This window comes from Cervus canadensis, chromosome 7, assembly GCF_019320065.1.
Source record: "Cervus canadensis isolate Bull #8, Minnesota chromosome 7, ASM1932006v1, whole genome shotgun sequence".
Taxonomy (NCBI): Eukaryota; Metazoa; Chordata; class Mammalia; order Artiodactyla; family Cervidae; genus Cervus; species Cervus canadensis.
The window spans coordinates 53,355,058-53,379,145 of record NC_057392.1 but is presented as its reverse complement, the minus strand read 5'-3'; the positions used below and the strand labels follow the sequence as shown (position 1 = coordinate 53,379,145).

Genomic DNA, 24,088 nt, shown 5'->3' with positions numbered 1-24,088 from the left:
ACTCACCAATTCTCTATAAAGTGGGTCCAAGGTAAACCACAGAGCCACAGCACACCTCTGGCCCTTGGTGACTGCCTTCACCCCATGTGGGTTCTCTCCTCCAGACGAGAAGCTGATCATGCGCCCACACTTTGGTTTTATAGAGGCCTGAGAAAAAAAGTGAAAATATGACTCTTAGTTTCTATACTGTGAACATTTCTACAATCCCCCTTCTCTATCCTTCTGCTGAATTACTTGAGTCAAGTTTTGAATCAAAGATCAATGGAATCCTGGGGCTGAAGAAGACATAGATCATTTCCAATTTCCTCATCTATGAGACAAAGATAAGGTCAAAATAATACCTAATTCAGGAAATAAAGTTATCAGGTAAAATGTCATCACAGTCCATGGCACATGGTAACTGCTCAATACATGCTGTGTTGGTGGCTGGCAAACCCCTTGACAGCAAAGGCTCTCTCTTTTAATTCATTTCTCTAATTTTAGTACCAGCACAGCCTAAGTAAATATACATTTAATATTTGTAGAGTGACAAAAACAAATCGAGGGGAAATCTGGAGTGCTGGTAATTATAATTGATACAGGTAGTGGTGTGTATGCTTAGTTGTGTTCGACTCTTTGTGACCCCATGGACTGTAGCCCACCAGGCTCCTCTCTCCATAGAATTTTCCAGGTAAGAATATTGGAACGGGTTGCCAGTCTTCCTCCAGGGAATCTTCTGGACCCAGGGATCGAACCTGCATCTCCTGCATTGGCAAACAGATTCTTTACCACTGTGCCAGCTGGGAAGCCCAGGTAGTGATGCACACTTTCTAATTCCTTAATAGTGTTATTTATGTTTGTGGACTTTTCAAAATACAAAAGTTTTAAAAATTCAAGTCTAATCTTAGTGGCTATTTTAATTCCTGTTACAATATTCCTGCCCTGTCGTCCTCAGCCAATATTTCTATACCCCTAGTGATGAGAACACATCACTCCTTTAGGTGACCCATTCCATAGCCTCCAGGGCTCTGAAATGATTGGCACAGTCCTTCCAAGCTTGTGCATGGCTCAGGTGGAGTTGCTTAGGGAGAACAAGGTATAAGGGAAAGAAGTACTGCTTAGATCAAGCAAGCAGGCTCCCTTAACTAAATAAGCTGAAGCAATGGGATTTTAGGGGTCTTGCTTCCATGTTTAAAGTATCTGATCTAAGCAGAGTTCATTTTTCTTTCTTGAGAAACATAGAAACCAGACTTATTCCATAGTTCAGCTTAGAAATAAAAGCAGGAAAGTGGTACCAGTTATTGGACTATTTGATAAGATGGACCGGTTCTAATTAGCTATTTTCTGAATTGACTTGAGTTGATAGATGCCCATTAGAAGAACCTTTGGTTCCCTTCACCATAAAATTCAATGGCTAAGTTTTCTCACAGGCAGCTTCAGGAATAATAGTTGGAAAATTTCCTGAAGTTCTTGAATGCTAACTAACTTAGACTGTGCGCCAACAAGTGGAAGGTCAAAAGTAAGTGGAGAAGTGAAAAACCCTGAGACCCAGGTGTGTGTATGTGTGTGTGTGTGTGTGAAAGGGAAGAGCAGAAAAAAATAGTCACTTTTCTGGTTACTCCTCTTGTCTTTGCTGGAGAGAGTCGCTTTTCTTAAGCAGCTTTATCAAAGTCAAAGTAACTTTCTGATGTAAATTTAGAGAGCTTCCTAGTTACTGGTGCCTTTAGTATTAATCTGATTTTGTATTTCTGGAGGAGGAATAGCAAAATCACTGATAATTGAAGCAAATGAGACAGGGCAGGAAAGCCTTCCTATATACATGACTATAGGATCTACTTTTAAGTTTTCTGAGCTGCTCATTCCCTGGTGCTTGTCAGGACACACTTATCCACATGTGGTTGCTATTGCTTCTATGTGATTATGGAGTCTTGGCATCAGCATCTTACAATACTAAAGAGAGGGCATGGGGACAACTTAATGCTTTGTCTCTGATGGAAGAATTGAGAGTATGTTTACACATAAAGGTCTCTGGGAAAGCTTAGAAGAAGAAGCTATCAATTGCTTGAAGCTATTGGTATGGGTTATAGGCGCGTGGGGTCACAAAGGACTAACCCTCATCAAATGGAGAGCATCACCTCTCATAATTCAGGTATGTGAAGAAATAAACAAGTTCCACTGATGATGTTGCTTCTATGAGAAAATGTGTTCTGAAGTTTAGCTAAATGATTGTAAACACACTTTTGGAACACAGCCCCACTGAGTTTAGTTTTTCGTGAAGCGAATGGAACTCATTAGATTTTATCTTTTTCAAACTTGCACAGAGAAACTAAAATTCCTAAATAACTGTGTTTCACAAATATACTGCTGTTGAAAATAATCCACGTTTCTTCCAAGTATGACAAAAGAAAGTTCCTTTTGCTTTATATCTAACTGATGATTAAAGTCAGAGAAGGCTCTGTGCCGTACTTGTCTTGAATAAATGTAAATCTTAAGCCACCATTCAGTAATTATACAACTTCCAGATTTTTCTTTAATTTTTTTTTTTTTTTGGCTGTACCACACAGCTTGTAGGGTCTTAGTTACTTGTACGTGCATGCTGCTAAGTCACTTCAGTTGGGTCTGACTATTTGCAACCTTATGGACTGTAGCCTGCCAGGCTCCTCAGTTCATGTGATTCTCCAGGCATCAATACTGGAGTAGGTTGTCATGCCCTCCTCCAAGGGATTTTCCCTACCCAGGGGTCAAACCCATGTCTCTTACATCTCCTGAATTGGCAGGCAGGTTATTTACCACTCAGTTCAGTTCACTTGCTCAGTCGTGTTCAATTCTTTGTGACCCCATGGACAGCAGCACGCCAGGCTTCCCTGTTCATCACCAACTCTTGAAGCTTGCTCAAACTCATGTCCATCGAGTCGTTGATATCATCCAACCATCTCGTCTGTCGTCCCCTTCTCCTCCTGCCTTCAATCTTTCCCAGCATCAGGGGCTTTTCCAATGAGTTGGCTCTTCACATCAGGTGGCCAAAGTATTGGAGCTTAGGCTTCAGCATCAGTCTGTCCAGTGAATATTCAGGACTGATTTTCTTTAGGAATAACTGGCTTGATCTCCTTGCTGTCTAAGGAACTCTCAAGAGTCTTCTCCAACACTGCAGTTCGAAGGCATCACTTCTTCAGTGCTCAGCTTTCTTTATGGTCCAACTCTCACATCCATACATAACTACTGGAAAAATCATAGCTTTTACTAGATGGACCTTTGTTGGCAGAGTAATGTCTCTGCTTTTTAACATGCTATTTAGGTTGGTCATAGCTTTTCTTTCAAGGAGCAAGTGTCTTTTAATTTCATGGCTGCAGTCACCATCTACAGTGATTCTAAAGCCCAAAAAAATAAAAGTCTGTCACATTTCCATTGTTTTCCCATCTTTTTGTCATGAAGTGATGGGACCAGATGCCATGATCTTTGTTTTTTGAATGTTGTGCTTTAAGCCAGCCTTTTCACTCTCCTCTTTAACTTTCATCAAGAGGCTTTTTAGTTCTGCTTCACTATCTGCCATAAGGGTGGTGTCATCTGCATGTCTGAGGTTATTGATATTTCTCCCAGCAATCTTGATTCCAGCTCGTGCTTCATCCAGCCAGGCATTTCTCCTGATGTATTCTGCATATAAGTTAAATAAGCAGGCTGACAAAATACAGCCTTGACGTACTTCTTTCCCAATTCGGAACCAGTCCATTGTTCCACGTCTGGTTCTAACTATTGTTTCCTGACCTGCATACAGATTTCTCAAGAGGCAGGTCAGGTGGTCTGATATTCCCATCTCTTTCAGAATTTTCCACAGTTCGTCATGATTCACACAGTCAAAGGTTTTGGAGTAGTCAATAAAGCAGAAGTAGATGTTTTTCTGGAACTCTCTTGGTTTTCCTATGATCCAACGGATGTTAGCAAGTTGATCTCTGGTTCCTCTGCCTTTCCTAAATACAGCTTGAACATTTGGAAGTTCTCGGTTCATGTACTGTTGACCCTAGCTTCACCATTTCTCAGGGAGCTTTACCACTTCCCAATGGCTTTCTCACTAGCTCCCTGGGAAGATCCTTAGTTCCCGGACCAGGGATCAAATCCCAGTGCCAGACATAGAGTCCTAATCACTGAAGCGCCAAGGAAATTGCAGATTTTTTGAAAGTAAAGAATTTAGAACAATTTTCTTCCTTGTGTAGCCAAATGTTGGGGTATTTCCCTGCTTCAGAAGGAAATCAATTTTTCCCTCCAGAATCAAAGAGGTGAGAGATAAAAAGTAAAACTACCCATTTCTCCTTGTTATTGGCACTGGTTACCTCAGAATTTTACTTAGCTACAAAATGTCCCCTAAACTCAAGCATATGCATTCATCTAAAGTAGAACTTATTTCGGCAAATATGTCTTCTCAACTTGGAACTTTTTCATTAAAATATTGTTTAAATTAGTACCCTTATGTACATTTTATGTACACCTTTATTTTAAAAATATAAATATCTAAAAGGGGAGTAGTATTTGATTTCACATCTTTAAACATCAAAATTACAGTGAACTTGCATTCAGAAATTGGTGAATTCACATATGTTAGTGATTCATTAAAGTAACGATTCATACATAGTATTCCCGGCTGGTTTACTTTCAAACATTGGACATTTCCAAATATGGCCACTAGATGGAGTAGAAGCAAAGAAATCTTTGAACCACCTGTTTGATTCCTTTTCCAATTGTGTGAGATGCAAACATTTCTGAACCTGTTAACAGAGCTCAGAAATCAAATACGTTTTGCACAGAGGACTTTCAAAAGGTGATAGTCGTATATTAGGATTTAAACTGAGTGCAGATCATCATTCTTGATTTAATTTCCCAGATCATGAAACATCAAAATGCTGACATGTTAAAATTTAAGCTTTTTACCAAAAAAAAAAAAAAAGTTTGAGGCACCATGACCTTTTAAATTACAGTATATTAAACTACATGGAATATTTTTCTTAATTATATCAATATTTATGGACAATTTTAGCCAGAATTCTCATAAGTTTTCCTTTTAAATCTGATAATACATTTTTTATATCATCTGCTTAAACCCCAGTTGTATGGCATAAATGATACTGAGAAAAGTACAAAATATGAAGGAAAATACATAAAACTCATATAAGAGTTGTGGAAATAGCCTATATAATGCAAAATCCTTGAAGTTTATCACATACATGTTTCAGTAATTTTAGCTCTGCATAGAGGAAAGAAATGTGTCATAATCTATTTATAATTCAATTATCTCCTCAATCAGAAATTATGTTTTTTCTACTGTGGCACATGCTATTTGACTTAAAGACCAAAGATTCTGGCTATATGGTTTATAAGTGCTCAGTAAGCTGGTTTTCCAAAGGCATTAGTTTATTTAGGAATATGGTGGCTGATTTTAACTTTTGATTTTTAGTCTATGATGATGTGTTTAGAATCTCTTCCAAAGTGTGAACATGTAACACATATGTGTCTGTATGAATGTGTATATATCAATTTTCAAGTATAGGTTTACTTACCATCAGAATTATGTGAATATATATATACACACACATATGGTAATTTGAATAATGACGGGTATGATGACCAATGTTCGCTCTAAGCACGCAGGACACCAGGGTACATGAAATCATTCTGTAGAGACATGTGACTTATCCTAGTAGTGGGTGATTTAAGAACAGGTGTTTTTATGTCTCCATCAAATTACTTGAAAAAGAATCTGAAGACCTACATTCTGGTTCTAACACTAACTATATGATCCTTAATAAATATTCTTTAAATAACCCATATGTAAAATGGACAAGACGATTTTTATTGATGATTCCATTTCTAACATTTTATGATGTATAAATTTACTAGGTCTCTGTTCGCTTCTTGAATTATTCTCAAGCTCAGGAATATTTGAAATCCAGCAGCCCTTGGAAAATGGCAAAATTGAGACTAATACTAGATAAATTTGCAAGAACAGACTTGCTTACAGTCACAGTCTTGGCATCCATCTCAGTGAATATGAATTCTCCTCCTTCAAAGTCATCATTCATATATAGGAGAGCACTGTAAGAAGAAAGGGAAACCATTTGTCCTCTTATATGCCTGCACGACATCACCGCAGAATACCGGAAACTGGACATGAACTGACCAGCCAGAGTAGTAAGTTTCCTCTGAGCTAGAGATGAAAATGATTGACTTTCCTAAACTTCAAGAGTAAGATCAGATGTAGGGTCATATAAAGGGAAAGTGAAAGTCGCTCAGTCATGTCCAACTCTTTGCGACCCCACTCCATGGAATTCTCCAGGCCAGAATTCTGGAGCGGGTAGTAGCCTTTCCCTTCTCCAGGAGATCTTCCCAACCCAGCGATCCAACCCAAGTCTCCTGCATTGCAGACGGATTCTTTACCAGCTGAGTTACAAGGGAAGCCCAGGGTCATATAGGAAGTATTTATTTATTCCACTTATGTTAAAATTTTAATTATATTTCAAACCTTATCTCACATTTCACTTTCCAAAATAAAACCTAACTAGGTTTAATCTTGGAGAAGGAAATGGCAACCCACTCCAGTGTTCTTGCCTGGAGAATCCCAGGGACAGGGGAGCCCGGTGGGCTGCCGTCTACGGGGTCACATAGAGTCGGACACGACTGAAGTGACTTAGCAGCAGCAGCAGCAGGTTTAACTTAGCTCTTCGATGTTTCCCACAGAATCTAAAACTCTCTTCTTTTCTTTTATACTAGTAACTCTGAAGGACGCAGTTTTTCCTTAAGCAGCTGGAGAGTTCCAAAGGGAGTAGCCTAGCCTTGCAGGTAGGGGGCGCTCAATAAGCGCTTTTGTATAGAGCACAGTGTAGTAATGAACACATTATATATACATGGTGACTACAACTCTTGACTCTTTCCTTTACACAGTAAAATATAATTCAATAAGAGAATACATGCTTTCCTCCTGAGTTTCTAGTTTCTTATTTACAAGACGCAGACATAGGTAAATTATGTGATGACATCCCTCTGCATGTGGAGATGCATCCCCTCTGTTCTCAGACTGAGATGCATATAACACAAGGATATATTTAACTGAAAGCCAAGTGAGGAAAAAAAAAACCCATAAAGTTCACTTTTTGTGTGAAAACAAAATGGATGTTCTGTGAGATAGGATGCAACAAAACGAGCAGGGATTTTTAACATAAAAATATGACATGCTGAAGGCACTTCCGGGTTGTGGCAGCTGCTTAAGAAAATTATCGGAGTGTCTCTGCTTCATCGAGATGAGTGGGATGACAGCAAAACAGATCAGCTTTCTAATTTCCATGGGGTTTTGATAACTGTTGGGCAAAAGTTTTATTTTGAAGCAGGTGCTGGTGGTACCTATAGTCCCGGAATGTGTAAGCAGGAGGCTCCTTCCAGCATTCATTGGCCTCCGGATCCAGCAGGCAGTTGTCAGCATGGATGGGATGACTGAGGTCATTTCTTCTATCTTGTTGACCTGCCAGAAAAGGGAACAGGGAAGCATGAAAGATGGCGTGCCATAACCTCCAAAGAGCAAAGCTGACAATCTATCTGTCTTTTCCTATGGATGATGCCTCTTGCAAATTTGAGGAGTCAGAAGGCAGAGCAGACTAAAGAACACTGGGCAAGCACAGTCAAGTGACTCTGATCCTGTTTTGATACGAACTCGTTGTAAAAAACTGTAAGCAAGCTGCACCTGTCTTCTTCAGCTATAAAAGCTCTCTGATATAAATATACATGCGGAAATTCCATGCATTTCATGTGCTCTGCTTGTGTGCAGCAGGAAAAGGTTGAGGATAACATGGATAACATGCCAATGTCAAAAAGAAAAGAGTTGATGCAGCTGAGAATTCACAAGTGGAAAGTCTATATCTGTGACATTCTTTGCCCCTTCCTCCATAGGAGGGTGTAGAAGAGAAGACGTGGGGAAGAAATAATGATGCCAGTGAGTGAGGAGGTCTCTGTCTTTTTAAAGAACATTTCTTTTAATGTTTCCTTTATCTTCCAAGCACTTCCCTTCAATGCTTGTGGATATAGTGGTGACTAATTTCCAGGTTCTTAAACCCTTAAAAGGGAAACCTAGAGCAGAAAAGTGTTTTTTTTTTTTTTTTTTTATGTGATTGAAACAACCAGAAGCAATGGATTTGGAAAGGAACACAGGCAGAGTGATGGCCTTCTAATAGTTTAGGGCCGAGCAAAGTAGAAAAAGAGGGAAGGGAAAAGTCAGAATGAGTAAGCTTCTTTTGTTTTAAAAATGTAGAACTCTTCTACATCAAGTCTGACACATTCCTAGAGCTTTGTTCCACATTGTTTTCTTTCTCATTTCACAGAGAGTAAAACGGAACAAGTTCAGACTCTGAAATCTCACCCGACAGGGCTGTGCGGCAGACCATGTGCGTGTAGGAAAAATACAGGGTTGAGTTCAGCATGAAATAGGATTCTACAATCTTTCGAGCCTTCTCGCTGATGTCATAAAACAGACGGGCGCTCTTCAGGGGGACTCGGCCTTCATAACCAAACTGAAGAAAAGGAAGAATATTAGAAACCACTGGGTTGATTGGAGGGCTCGAGGCAATCAGACGCCAATTAATGAGGAAATCATTAAGCCAACATAGGATGCTCAGCTCTCTGCTGGCTTGTGGGAATACTACTACAGACTTGTGGGTTTGGGTTAGGAAAATGAGCCCTTGAAAGAAGCCTAATCACAGAGGGGAAGTTAAAAGCTAATCACCCTCTTTTCTCTCAGAACAGTTCCCTCACTCCTTTCCAAAAACATTTCTAGCAGTACAGAATGATAACCTGAGTATGTTTTCACCATTGTACCTTGAGCTCCTTGAGGACAAGGGTGTTGCATATTATTTGCCAGATGCAAACTTAGGAAATAACAGAGTTTGGTAAGTTGATAACTGAATGGATTGATAAATGAATGATTAGAAACAATGAAGGTGTCATTTCTTTTTTTTATTTATTTATTTATTTATTTTTTTTATTATTATTATTTTTTTTTCCAGTGGGTTTGTCATACATTGATACTTGCTCCCTTCAACGACCTGATAGGTCTATATTCTAAACCCTTCCCTTCCCTGAATCTGGCATTCCTAGATCTTGGATTAACACTTAGGAATTTAAATCCAAAAGAGTTTAAGACTTTACTTTGAGTGCTTTCAGGACAGTTGCACCTTCGAACTTTTCATTGGGTGTATGGGGTGAAGTTTTTCCTCTGTATCCATCACCAACAAGCATGATCCCCTGGAAGCAAAATACAAGACGCTCTATTAAGGATGATTATGGATTCATCACAACCCCCTTTCTGCCTTGACTGCCAGAAAACTAAGAACCAAAGTCAATAGTCAGAACCATCCCCATTTTATTCCAGGATTCCAGTATCAGTAATTCTTCCAATCAAAAGAGGGATCTTTACTTAACTTTCACCCCACATTTGCATTATAAAATGCCACCACCACATGCTGTAGAAATATCTAGAATATAAATAATTAATATATTGACTGTGCTGTGCTGTGCTAAGTCATTTCATCTGGGTCTGACTCTGTGCGACCCTATGGACTGTAGCCCGCCAGGCTCCTCTGTCCATGGGATTCTCCAGGCAAGAATACTGAAGTGGGTTGCCATGCCATCCTCCAGGGGATCTTCCCAACCCAGGGATGAAGCCATCCTCTCTTACATCTCTTGCATTGAAACACAGGTTCTTTACCACTAACGCCACTTGGGAAACCCAATATATTGATTAATTTCTGTCAAATATAAAGAGATTTCCCCAGTGACTTCATATGATAGCGGGACACATGCTGGATACTGAAGTCCTAGGAATTAAGCCTCTAGCTCTTCCAGACCCAACAGCCGTGTCCAGATCTGGACAAAACTATAATGACCCAATCCAAAGGCTCCGAAAGTGCCTCCACAATCAATGTCCTTCTCCTACAGACAGCGGTATTTCAGGACTGGTTCCCTGGCTTCAAGTAAGCCCAGGACCAAAGCACTTCCAGGCTGAGGCCAGGCCAGCTCAGCGTCAGGCTTCCAGTCCTCACACTGGCTACGCTGTGCAGCTCCCGGCACTGCTCCTCCGACAGGACGTTATCCAGGAGGACGCGCTGAGTCCCGTTCAGCTGCTCCGAGTTGTAGACAAACGTGATGTCCTCATAGAGCAGAGGGCCACCTGCAGAGACAAACACATGGCTGTCCTTGTGATCTCGGTCCCTAAGCCGGGAAGGCTGGGACACCCAGCAGCTTTCAACGTGCAGTTCAGGAGAGTCGGCTTCCTCACTGATGTTGAGGAATGCAAGGACACAGCCACACACTGGGAAGCTCGAGAAGCTCCATATAGATTCAACAAAAAGGCAAATGTCTGGCTAGCAGGTTTCTCCATGATATCATAATTAAAACGTATTATATTTGTATAGGAGTTTCTATTTTTTCACTTGATTCCAGGGAAGAGTCTGCAAAACAGACTGGGCATCTTATGGGATTTGGCTCAGAAAATCATAGAATTTTCCAGAATTCTCTCAGCAGTTGGCCCCTCCCTTCTCCACAGCCTCTCGGTTCCTACTTCAGCTACAGCATCTCATGCAATTACCGGGTGACACAACCTCAAGATAGGTGAAGACCTTTAAAAAAGACAGCAGGACAACCAAACACTTGAGAAAAAAGAAAGAAAAGCATTTACTTGATGACATATTTGTGCTGTCAGTTTCACAAGTATCTAGAGCAGTGCCTTCACCAGATAAGTCAGGGAATAAATGCACATCAGGAGAGTCACATTCAAGTCACCTGACTCCTTCTCAATCTTCTTTCCACCACCTATTGATTCCAGATCGTCTGGCTTTTGGAATACTTATTTTTATGTGAGTGCGCACACACACACACACACACACACACACACACACACAGAGTTTATAAAACTAGCCCCACATAGACTCTTCAAAATGTGGTGCTTTGGGGCTACGTTTTATGTGGTAAAATTACAAAATCTAGATCTGACATGGTCCTTTCCTTACAGAGAATAAGACTGAAGGACAAAGCCTCTGATGGTGAGAAGAAATCTTCTACTGTAGCAAAGTACAACCATCTTGAACCAGAAAACTGAGCAGAAAAGCAGAACTTGTTTTTCTCTTTATAATATTCCTAAAGGACCTGATGTCTGTCAACTGTAGGACCTTACCGTGGCGGACACGGGGGTGGGTGGGGCTCCCACAGTTGTTTCAAACAAGAAAGAGACAATTGAAATTGATGTCTACCCTCTGGCTTTAAATTAGATTAGTCAAACTAGAGAACAGCACTGAATGTTACTAGTCCATTGGGATGAAAGAGTCACTACAGCCCATGATTAATGGAATATTAAAATAATGATTCAATGTTTCTCAATCTTCAGTAATGTATGTTTATCTCTGCTGACAAATTATTTGCACTGCGATTTTACTTTCACATTTACAATCATAAAAATATGAGTACAGTATTTATTTTTATAGCTTCATATAACTATCATATCCAAACCAATTTACAAGATTAGATAAAAGCAGGACCATAAAACGAGCTAAATTCAAATTAACAGTGTTAATAAAATGGCTAATGTTGTTTTGTGGAAACTAAAAGGCAATGTTCCACATGAATATTCTACTGAGCAATCTGGCCCAGGTTCTTCTGAGCTAGCATTCCTCGGAGTGCTTTTGGTATGTAATGACTCACTCTACTACAAGTTTTCTCTGTTGAAACTACTATGGAATCTTACTGGACCATGATGAATTTTGGCCTTCATCTGGTCCTAATACATTATTCATAAGTTTGTCCTACTTCATTTCTTATTAGTCTTTGACCACTGAAGTGTTATTAACAGATGCCAATGTGACGGTAACTGAATCCATACCCACTGAGGTATGAAATCTCATGGCATCCTTGGATAGAAGTGGTTATTCAGATGACCCACTAGTTGCCCCTGTTAATTTTTCTAACTGACCAGCAAAATTTATAAATATAGAATTTCTTGGGATCCAGGAAAATATCAATATACCCACAAGCTCCCAGTTTTAGTAATAATCTTTTGGATAAATAGAAAATATACACATAAACTCAATATCTCAAATTCAATATTTCTCAAACTTTATACTACAGAGAACTTTTTAATGAAAAAGGGGTTTCTTGATCAAATATGTTTGGGAAGTAGTGGGTTAAACAAAATTTAAGAGGATATCTTAGAACTTTTAATATGTGAACAGTGATTATAAATATCCTAAGCATCAATATAACATGCAGCAGTTCTCACCCTAAAATAAGCATAATGTCCACCCTTTCTTCCTCCCCTCCTTCGTCTCTTCCTCTTTCCTTCCTACCTCCCTTCCTCCTTCCCTTCCTTCCTCCCCCTCTTCCTTCCTATGGCAAAGAGACTCTAGGTTGGCCCCTAAATATCACTGCCTACTGGTACTCATAGATTTGTGTACCTCACTTCTCTTAAGTGTAGGTGGGGCCTGGTGTTTGCTTCTAACTAATAGAATATGGCAAATGTGATGGGCTATCACTTCTTTGATTGGTTACATAAAATTGCAACTCCTATCTTCTGGTTGACTTAACCTGTCACCTTCTCAGCGTACTCTCTGATGAAATAAGTGGCTGTATCGGACAGGCTCACATGGCAAGGAACTGAGGGCATCCTTCAGCCAACAGTCTGCCAGAAACTGAGAACCACAGTCCAATAGCCTTTAGGAACCAAATTCTGCTATTAAACTTGGAAGAAGATAGTTCTTCAGCTTTAGAAGAGATGTTAGTCCTGATCAACACTTGATGAAGCCATGTTACAGATCCTGAAGAATGGACCCAGCTAAGCTAACCTCAGAGTCCTGTCAGAGACCGAGATAGTAAATGTATGCTATTATACGCTGCTATCTTAATGCTCAGAGAAGGGCATGGCAACCCACTCCAGTATTCTTGCCTGGAGAATCCCATGGACAGAGGAGCTTGGAGGGCTACAGTCCATGGGGTTCCAAAAAGTTGGACACAACTGAAGTGACTTAGCATGCATGCACATACCTTTGTGCAATTTTTTTTTTTCACAGATTGGAATGGACTTCTTAACAAAAAACACAGTTGATTTGAGAAAGGTTGCTCTAATCCATATAGTTAAGATTTATAGGCAGTTCCTCAAATATTCAAAAGCAAACTGCATATTCCATTTCCATTCAGAGATATAGAGAAAGATGGTCCTTCAACAAAAAAGACAAGATACTTGCAGATTCACTGGAAATAACTTTCTAGTATAAAATTCAAAGAGAAATGGAAGACAGATCAAGGGTTTAGTGGAACAGGTTGGTTTGTACTTTGCTGTTTTTCTCATTTTCTATATTGAGAGTATATTTAGCTTATTTCAGAGCATGATTTCAAAAGTTCCCTAATACTAAGACATTCAGAAAAATGCCTACCATGCACTGTATAACTATTTTCGATGATGATGATGATTGAATTGGTAAAATCTGCCTGGTATATTGTGTTAAGCTCTGAATTAGATCTCTCTCTAAATAAGCACATGGCATAATGGGGTATTTTTAAAAGCAGGCTTATAGTTCAAGCTATTTTGGGGGCAGGAATATAGAGGCAGATGTAGAGAATAGATGTGTGGACTTGGTGGGGGAGGGGTGGGATGAACTGGAAGCCTGGGATTGACATATACACCCCACCATATGTAAGATAGAGAGGAAGCGGGAACTCGCTGTGTAGCACATGGAGCTCAGCTCGGTGCTCTGTGATGACCTAGATGAGTGAGAGGAGGGGCGGGCAGGACGCCCAAGAGGAAGGGGGGATGTATATGTATACACACACGTATAGCTGATTCACTTCATTGCACAGCAGAAACTAACAGAACATTTTGCAGCAACTGTACACCAATAAATAAATTTTTAAAAGTCAGTTAAAAATAAAAAATAAAAGAGGGTTACTGAGATATTGCAAAATTTCCCCAACCATGCCATAAGTAACATAACAAAGATCAAGTTAAGGGACAAAGTGTAACACGGAGTCTAAAATACCTAAGTTCCAACAGGTTCAGGCAGAATCTATTCTAGAAATCTGTCTTTCATGTAGCTATAACAATCACCACTAGGCACAGAGTTTCATACGGAGGCTTCCCACGTATACATTTAACAAAAGACAATCAAAACCCTACCTACTAATCAAAAGGAAAAAAAAATATAAAAGGAAAAATAAATCCTGCCATTCAAAAATGCACGTGGTAGAAAAAATTCTACCAACCTATGAATGACTAGTAGCACACTAGACAGAGAAAAACATTAAAATAAAAATAAAAATGTAGTCCAATAAGTTGTGGTTCCTGGGATCTGATTTGATGGGTTCAGCCAACTCTTAACCACAGCCCAAGGAAAGTTAGTTGAACAACTTAATTCTCTCATTCATAAAGTATGTGCCTGGCTCTGGCTCTCTCATTGCAATAAAGAAGAATCATCTAAGAAAATGCTCCTTTGTGTTCACTGCCCATGACTTATGGCAAGAAGATCTATTTTACCATAATACAACAAGGTCATACAAGTAACAACAGGAGTGTGCTACCAAGCTCTTATATGAGCACAATCCCTCACAGTTTACAAAAGACTTCATGTTCATCCTCTCCAAAGAGTTGCTATTCTTCTGTTACAGGTGAGGATCACAAAGCTCAGACAGAATGAGTCTCCAGTTACCCATAACTCTGGAGAACATCAGACTAAGATAAGCTTCCTGATTCCAAGGTCAAAGTTATTTCTACTATATCCCCACTGACTCAGCGATTATTATCAAGCTGGGTTTTTGGAAAACCGGTGGTTGAAAGAAGAATGGATAAATGACAGATGTTTTTAATAAGATGACATGCATATTCCATGGACTGGAGTCACTCTGGGATGCAGTAGCCCTGAGTCACTCCCATCTAAATGCCTGGGAGTCATCCAATATGAATACTACTAAATACTGTTAGATAACCAGAGTAGATGACAATATTTTTGTGGAAGATGAGAAAAGGTGAAATATATTCTACTCTGGAAGCATGCATTCTTTTGTGCTTCCCTGACACACGCTTTCAGCCAGACTGATGAAAATGTTTTCTGGTTGGGAACTTCACCGCTGTCTACCACTGTACTTAACTTAGACCTTATTTTGATCTCCAGTGATTGCACAGAAGGCTTTTGAGTAGGTTCCCAGAGGACATTCTAAGATCCTAAGATTACCTCATTTAACTGCAGAAATGACAGAATTTGATAACCCAGTCAATCATGACCTTGCTCCATCCTGTGTAGTCTTCTGCTCTACTCTTCCCACTAGCTTTCCTAGTCAGTTTCTGGACATCAGATCCCCTGGTAGCCAGGGGAAGGGGGGAGAAAATGCTCTGAAATTTGGCGACTGTCCTAAAGTTTCCCAAACTTTTACAGCAAAGTGCCGGCTTACTGGCATGCACTTCCTGGGTGATTTCTCGCCTTAAAAAGTAGCATGAACTCTGGCTGACCATGAAGCTCCCTGGCACTTGTAAAACAGCCTGGGCTTCGTGGCCACAAACCCAGGTCCAGGTCAGATTAGATGAGCATATTATCCTGTTTACTGCCTCAAACTGACTTGGCAGCTGAGGAAGGAAAACGGCTGGGAAATGTGAGAGGTGCACAGAGCCAGATGTTTTCAAATCAGCTAGAGGAAATGTGCTGACAGCTCATTTGTTAGAGAAAGGAGGACTGTACTTCTTCTCCATGCAGGTTTTTGAAAACTTCTTATCTTGCAATGATTTAATCAATGGGGGATACATTTTGGATATCTAGACATTTCTATGTTCCATCATCAGACGAAGAGGAGAAAACGAGATTTGGATTCAAAATCCTCCTCAAGCTAATACGAGCTCTGGGGCTTTGGATGGATCAGCAAGTCTCTGTGACCCTCAATTTTCTTGCCTGTGAAGTGGGAGACACTTGTCTCACAGGAGATGCTGCCAGTGTTAAAATGAATTGTATATAAATTTTCTGGGAAAATTGGGAAACATATAGAGGTAATAAAAATTATAAAGGATTGCTACTGTCATTTGTACTACACTTGCCAGTAATTTATGATAACAATAATGTTTAGCTCTATTTAAAAACTACTTTTGGCAATACTCCACTTATGTCTCCTCTCATTTTGAAGTTATGCAGGTAGACATCTAATATCCTGTTCTCTCCTTCTCAATGCCTTTGTGGCATTTGTTGTATCCACTTGAATGGCTCCCTCCACACTTCTGTCAATCCAATCTAAATTCTACTGGTTTATCAAAGCCCTGATCAGATATATGCCTTGAGGATCTTAGATTAACTAATCGAATATCCCTGTGACCTGTCTCTTCAAGTTTCCCCCAATACATAATCTATTCTATGAGTTTAGCACTCACCTGCCATGTGAGAGAGGCAAGAGAGGTAACCTCTGCAAGCCTGGGGTACTCAGCTAAAGACTGCATAATCATACAGTTCCTGCCTAACTCACAGGACTCCTGTGAGTGAATTTGGAAGCCCTTTTGTTGAAAACCAAAGGTAATAATATACACACCTGAGGCATTCTTGCTACAACTTGCTTTCAGAATGTTATGAACTGGTGTAGTTTAGTCCTATCCTTCATTTTTCAGTGAAAATGCTTTCTGCCTTGTTCTGGGTAAGAACTGGTCTTGTCAACAATACTTACCTTCTCTTAGGTCTCGGCCTATCTTGGGCAATGACTTTTTCCCCATTGACAATCCATGAACTTCTGCCCCCTCCACATTCACTCCTGAAGGGACCCTGCCCATTCAAAAAAAAAAAAATGTTGTTGCTGTTTGGCAAAAATCAACACAATTCTGTAAAGCAATTATCCTGTAATTTATAAATAAACTTAAAATTAAAAAAGTTGAAATAGCAATATCCTATTGATTAAAATTGTTCAAAGGCAAAGGATACCTTACCCAAGTAGTCTATAACTTCATACTGTATGTTTATATCATACATAAGTCCCCATCTTTCAAGATCAAATTAGATGTCATTGCTTTCATGAAGCTCTTCTCTATTTCCCCAATGAGTGTGCTCTATCTCACTTCTCTAAATCTTTGCAACCTTTATATTCCTTGTATCCATAATGTAACTCCTTGATATTAGACTTTGAAAACCAACACAGCAGGGAAAAAATGACCATGTACATGTTTATAATGCTAGGAGCATTGTGTGTATAATGCTCAATGTGTTCTATGTCTTGAACATAGAGTGCATCACTGAACAATGATCAAACTGACATAAATCATGTTTAAATGTAGTGGGTCTTGAAATTTCCAAGAAAGAAGACACAATTTTGTGTCAAACTTTGTAAACACACTCATGATAGCATGTTGCCCTTTCAACATACACAAATTGAGCAAATCCAAATATGCATGTAGCATTCTTGGATATCTTGCAAAAAGTTGAGGCTAACCGGGGGTTGAGCCTGGCCTGTTGTAGTTCACGTGGTGACTTGGCGACTGAATAACAAGGGTTGAGCTCTTGATTCTTAGAGGAAGACCATAAGATTTTGAACAAGAAGATCTGGATCTTCCAGTCAGTCCTTCGTGGTGAGATACTGAGTCCAAGTCCTTTGCCCTGTCAGGGCCTCAGTTTCTGATTTTGATAATAGTCTGGACTTCATGATCTTGTGGATTAAGAATGTGTGTGCTGCCTCTGACTCTCTGCAACTCCATGGACTATAGCCCACCAGGCTTCTTTGTCCATGAAATTTTCCAGGCAAGAATACTGGAGTGGGTTGCCATTTCCTACTCTAGGGGATCTACTTGACTCAGAGGTTGAATCTGCTTCTCTTGTGTCTCCTGCATTGGCAGGCAGATTCTTTATCATCTGAGTCACCAGGGAAGTCCTAAAATAGCTGAGTGCATAGCAAAGGAGTTATTTCAATGAGCCCAGGCACTTCCATCTTCCCATACAAAGGAAAGTGCTAAATTAACTTGAGATGTTTTTCTTTACAGTACTCTTTTGATGTTCTGACTACCTGGTTTTTGTAACAAAACTCCTATACATCCCGGTTCCGCCCTTAGCTCTTTGGAGCAGTCACTCAGAGCAATCTTAGAGTTTGTATCCTGGGCTTGCAGTCTTCAGAAAATTTGCTGAATAACATATAACTTTCAACTTGCAGACTGTATTTTTTTTTTTCTTCAGTTGACAAAATCAAACATATAACTATCAGTCCAATGTTCTATGAGTCCTTGAACTGCTTGGAATATGTAAATTTTTTGACATCTGTCATTTTTTAAAATTGCACTTATTCATTTCTGATTGAGTTCATGACACTTAATGTTTTAGCTTGCAGAAAAACTTTCCAAGCTTGATGCTTTCAAATAAATGCAGTAAGAAAATTCAGTATTGAAAAGATAATTTTGTTGCTTTGTTTCCTATTAATAAATCTAAAACAGCATCCAACTTTCTCTGATTTAGAGTCATAGAATGTTTAGCTATCAGAGATTACCTGATTTAATCCATTCACATAAGGAAAAACAGGAGACCCAGTTTTGTTTTTTATTTGTTTAGTCACAAGTCATATCCAACTCTTTTGCAACTGCATGGACTGTAGCCCACCAGATTCCTCTGTCCGTGGGATTTTTCAGGCAAGAATACTGAAGTGGGTAGCCATTCCCTTCTCCAGGGAAGCTTCCCGACCCAGGGATCGAACCCAAATCTCCTGCATTAGCAAGCAGATTATTTACCACTGAGCCACCAGAAAAACCCAGAGACTCAGAGAGGAAGATAAATTATTTAAGGTCCCTCAGAAATAAGAGGAAGAGCTGGGGACAGAATGCAGAATTCCTAATTCCCAGTTCAAAGCTCTTTCAATTATGTCATGTTGCCTATTCCCTAGAGCCAGAGTTCCTTATGATAAGTATAATTCTAAGTGTTCTGTCTCTTTAAAAACAAACATTCTATATGGAGAACTTACTTATTCTCATCTTGTCTTCCTCCATAACGAATCCAATAATTCTGTTTTAAATTAAAAAAAAAAAAGTTGGTAGTTTTGTCACTAATATTCCATGTACAGAAATAAAATAAAACACTCAAAAGACCTAAAATATTAGAAAACTTGCATATTATATAAAGCTATAATATATTTATTTATTTTAAAAGTTTAGTGAAAGGGAAGGCTAAGGTTGATGTAATTTTGGCAAAGACAGATGGATTTTTTAAAAAATAGCATGGAATTAGCTTAGGCATCCGCCTTTTGGTTAAAGAAAGTTATTTAGAATTTGGTGGCAGGAAGACACTTATAAAATCATTAAGTACAACTCCTACCCCTTTTATAAATAAAAGAAACAAAAAAGTTAAGTTTGGTTAATCATTTGTATAGCATCATAAAGTAGGTGATTTTTTTCCTAGGGTCATTTGGGATAACATAACTTTCACAAATAGCAAGTAAGACTGGAGCTAAACATATTAGAAATGTATATTAAAATCATCTTAATTTTAAAAATGTGTCAATAAAAATATAAACAATAAAGAGATGAAAATGTATTATATATAGTATATATTACAAATAGTGTTTTTTAAATAGTATTAACATGTAAATATATAAATTACTTATAAATAACCAACAGATAACTGAACAAAATACATGTCCAAGTAATTCAAATAAGAGGGAAAATAATCAATTATAATTTGTGAAAATTGATTTTTTCTGGTCATCAAAGGAACACAAATTAAAACAATAGTGATGCACAATTTTGTACACAATATATTAGGAATGTGGATGATTTTAAGATGCTATTTCTCATTGCTGAGATGTTCAGGGTAAACTTTATGTATTGCTAAGAATAATAAAGGTAGCAGAAAACTCTCTTAGAAAAACAATCTCAAAACTTTAAACCTTCTCATATCTTTTTTGGCAGAGTTATTCCACTTCTGGGAATTTATTCTATGGCTATATAGCTCAATAGAACAAAAATACTTAATGTACTCATTTTGACAGGAAAAAAGGCAAACCAAATGTTTAGCAGCAGGGAAATCATTAATTTATTTATTTTACATCAATCATTGTTGTTGTTTAGTTGCTAAGTTGTATCTGACTCTGCAACTTCATGGACTGTAGCCCATCAGACTCCCCTGTCCATGGAATTTCCAGGCAAGAATATCGGAGTGGGCTCCCATTCCCTTCTCTAGGGATGATCTTCCTGACCCAGGGATCAAACTCGTGTCTCCTGCCTTAGTAGGCAGATTCTTTACCACAGAGCCTCTAGGGAAGCCCAATACCAACAATAGGTGTAGCTAAAAATAATTTTGAAAGGTGTAATGATATAGAAATTGCTTATGCTATCTTAAAGATCAGAACAGAAATCTGTCTATACTATAGCATTAGTTCTACAAAAGGAATATATTCCTATGATTAATATTTAAAATAAAACATGGACAAGTGGAGAAAGACCAGCATGATGGTAGTACAATTGTGTTTGATTTTGTTCTTTCAAAGTCTTTTTAATTTTTACAATGTTTAAGAGAAAATACAAAATGTACAGTAGTTAGGAAATAAAACAATCCTGAGGCAATCACATCATGTATAAAACACTTCTTTCCCATGCAAATATATTTGCTTTGACTTTAGTGCTCAGTGACATGGAAATCTATTAACGTTTGTTAAAGTTCATCACATATACAGAGCAAACACCCCCGCCGCCAGTTTTTGTTTATGCAAAGTTGGGGGTTAGAATCATCAACAAATGCATCTGGGGAATAAAATTATAAGTAAGAAGCACTCTGAATAGTTCTTTTAAATAACTTTTTCTCTCTACGCTTTGCTCTTACTGGTTCAGTGTATGAAAATCCCAGACCCTCTGCAGCTGATTTTATTAGCTCTGATTCCAGCTTATGCCGCTTCACATACATTGCCAAATCCTATAAAAAAAGGAAAGAAAACATATATTCAAATAAGTTAAAGGTTAAATGTATGTTTAAATAACAGTTAAGGTATGATTAATGTTCAAAGCAGAGACATTACTTTGCCAACAAAGGTCTGTCTAGTCAAGGCTATGGTTTTTCCAGTAATCATGTATGGATGAGAGAGTTGGACTATAAAATAAGCTGAGGGCCAAAGAATTGATGCTTTTGAACTGTGGTGTTGGAGAAGACTCTTGAGAGTCCCTTGGACTGCAAGGAGATCCAATCAGTCAATCCTAAAGGAAACCAGTCGTGAATATTCATTGGAAGGACTGATGTTGAAGCTGGAACTCCAATACTTTGGCCAGCTGATGTGAAGAGCTGACTCATTTGAAAAGACCCTGATGCTGGGAGAGATTGAAGGTGGGAAAAGAAGGGGACAATAGAGGATGAGATGGTTGGATGGCATCGCCAACTCAATGGACATGAGTTTGAGTAAACTCCGGAAGTTGGTGATGGACAGGGAGGCCTGCCGTGCTGCAGTCTATGGGGTTGCAAAGAGTTGGACATGACTGAGCAACTGAACTGAACTGAATGTTCAAGTGGAAATTTTTTCTTTAGACAGTAAGAAATGAGCTAAAAAATATTCACAGCTTCAAAAACTGTCTCTATTTCCAAAGATTTTGACAAGTTAGCATGTATGTGAAATACATGCTTTTATGACTAATATTTAATACATGCTTTTATGACTAATATTTAAAGTTAGAAAGAATTGAATCCTAGAACCTTTACTCAGTTGCTAGCTATCTTTAAGAGAAGTGTTCTGTTTTTGCCAGCTCTCCCTAGAGCACCCAGCAGGATTACGAGTTTCTTCTCAGACATGGGTCTCACCTCTCTGGCCTCGACAGATGCTGGGTCAAGGTTGTCATCCAGTAGACTCTCATAGTAATCCACATTGTCGAGGACATCCTCGTCATCTGGATGCAGTAGAAGATAGGCCTTGGCACACTCCAAGGCTTTTACATATTCGCCAACTGAAAAACCCAGGGGTTGGGGCATTAGAGTCAGCCTAGACTTATACAAAATTTTTAAGAGCTATGTCCACATGTCTATGACAGTCAGCATTAAATGATCAAAAGAGGGAAGGTGCTACCTTCCTGTATAGCACAGGGAATTCTACCCAACACTGTGTAATAACCTATATGGGAAAACACTCTGAAAAAGAACAGATATATGTGTATGCATAACTGAAACACTTTGCCATACACCTGAAACTAACAAGACATTGTAATTAACTGTACTCCAAGATCAAATAAAACTTAAAAGAGGGAAGATACTGTGAAGTTGCAAAAACAGTGCAGATAACAGGAAGGATGGGATTTCAGATATTCCAAAAGTACTAATTTTGGTCTGCTAAGCTGCTTGATGTCTTCAACAAATTATCAAAAGCCTACACCCGAAAATGTTTGTTGGCAATTTATATTATTTAATCCTGAGTAGAAATTTTGGAGTTAATTCTGATTTCTGTACTGAATTTGAAAACATGATATCTAAGACCAACTTTAGCAATCCAAATTCTAGCAATTGCTTTTAAACATAAAGGTACTCATTCCTTCTGTATTTCTCAATAGGACAAATGGAAATTAAAACTTTATGGAGATATCAGTTTTCACCTAATATAAGATTTGGGAATATCTAAAAATTTGATAATATATTTTGTTGCTGAGCAATAAAAAAGGTACTCCATGTGGAGGAAAAACCGGCAACATCTGTCAAAGTTACAAATGAATAAACAGTTTGATGCATCAACTGTAATTTTGGAAATTTATCCTATAGATATTCACGTGCAAATGTAAATGATATACATAAAATATTTATTTGATCCCTGATTGTAAGAGTAAAGTATTACAAACAAAATAATGCTCATCAGTAAGGAGACACATTAAATAAATTATACTATGATGATACCCAGATATAAATATGAAAAAATTTATAACGAAGATCTTTATGTATTGAAGCTACTAGATTGAACCAAATAAAACTGTCAAAACTTGACCATTTTTCATCAAGCAAAAGGGGATTTCATAAATCCAAACTACCGAAAAAAAAATCTGATATGTATTATTAAGTGAAGTAAACAATGTAGGGGCAAGTATAAATAATGCATTATCTTCTATTTGTAAGTGGAAAACATAAGTCAGAGACTGTGCTTGTGTGTATGTGTGCTGTTTCTGTGTAAAATTTTGGAAGAGTAAATAAGAAACTGAATTGTAGGACATGAAACTAGGTTGTGGGGAAAATAAATAGAGAAGCTTTTAAATATTTAGTCTTTTAAGCCTGTGAGTATATTATTTTATTTTTATTTTTTTTTTGCAGTGCTTTTATTTATTTATTTTTTTTGTGAGTATATTATTTTTAAAATTAAATTTTAAAATCACATAAAATATCAATGTAGTATAACTTTCAGGGCATTGTCACAACATTTGTGCACTTGTAGCTTCACCTTCTGCTCTTGTTCTGAGCTGCAGCGACATGAGGTGAGAGAGAAAATGCATCCACTCCCATCTCTTGATCACAACTGAAGAAGGCAGAGGACCAACTCACTGACAATTCGACGTCTGTTATGATAATCCACACCCCTCCCCTAAAGGTCTTCACAGTTAATCCACGCTTTACCTCGATAGTAGGCAAACTGTAGGTAGTCATAGTGCAGGGGAAGAAAGTTCTCGATTGGCGAGAGGCGGCCGGGGCGTGTGGCAAGCTCCCTCACACATTCATGCTGACAAACCAGCACCTGCACATAGTGATCTGGAAAACAAGAGCCAGGATGTGGTCCCTCTCCACTGCTCAATGACCAGACTTCAGAGTGAGGGCCACGGTCACACACGCACTCTAACCACACACTCTGAGAGCAATATCATTATTCTTCTTCTTCTCACTTATGACCAGAAGTTGTTTTCACAGCAAAAAGAAAGTAAGTGACTTGTCAAGGCTTCCTAACCAGCGATCACTAGACTAATTACTAGTAGTCTCCAAATCTTCTGGCTCCCAGTCTTTCCTCCATACATCACTCTTTCTTTCTGGGATCCTTTACATGGCTTCTGAAATTGACTCAGGCTATCTCATCCCACCCACACCCAGCTGAGTAGTGACTTCCTTATTTAACAACGTCAGGTCTCTCTTTGGACTTAGATGGTCTGAGGTGGCCTGGAGTT

At 38.6% G+C, this 24,088-nt stretch overlaps 1 protein-coding gene across 1 annotated transcript in view; it reads right to left on the bottom strand.

The window, feature by feature from the left end:
- Positions 1-24,088, bottom strand: part of P3H2 (prolyl 3-hydroxylase 2) — a 176,249-nt gene that overhangs the window by 17,095 nt on the left and 135,066 nt on the right. The window contains exons 4-14 of the mRNA XM_043473424.1: positions 23,550-23,681; positions 21,765-21,907; positions 20,802-20,891; positions 18,949-18,989; positions 16,684-16,778; positions 10,050-10,177; positions 9,157-9,252; positions 8,372-8,522; positions 7,363-7,480; positions 5,985-6,060; positions 7-147 (exon numbers count right to left, since the gene is read on the bottom strand). Coding sequence (XP_043329359.1) covers positions 7-147; positions 5,985-6,060; positions 7,363-7,480; positions 8,372-8,522; positions 9,157-9,252; positions 10,050-10,177; positions 16,684-16,778; positions 18,949-18,989; positions 20,802-20,891; positions 21,765-21,907; positions 23,550-23,681 — 1,211 coding nt within the window. The remainder of the gene's footprint in view (positions 1-6; positions 148-5,984; positions 6,061-7,362; positions 7,481-8,371; positions 8,523-9,156; positions 9,253-10,049; positions 10,178-16,683; positions 16,779-18,948; positions 18,990-20,801; positions 20,892-21,764; positions 21,908-23,549; positions 23,682-24,088) is intronic.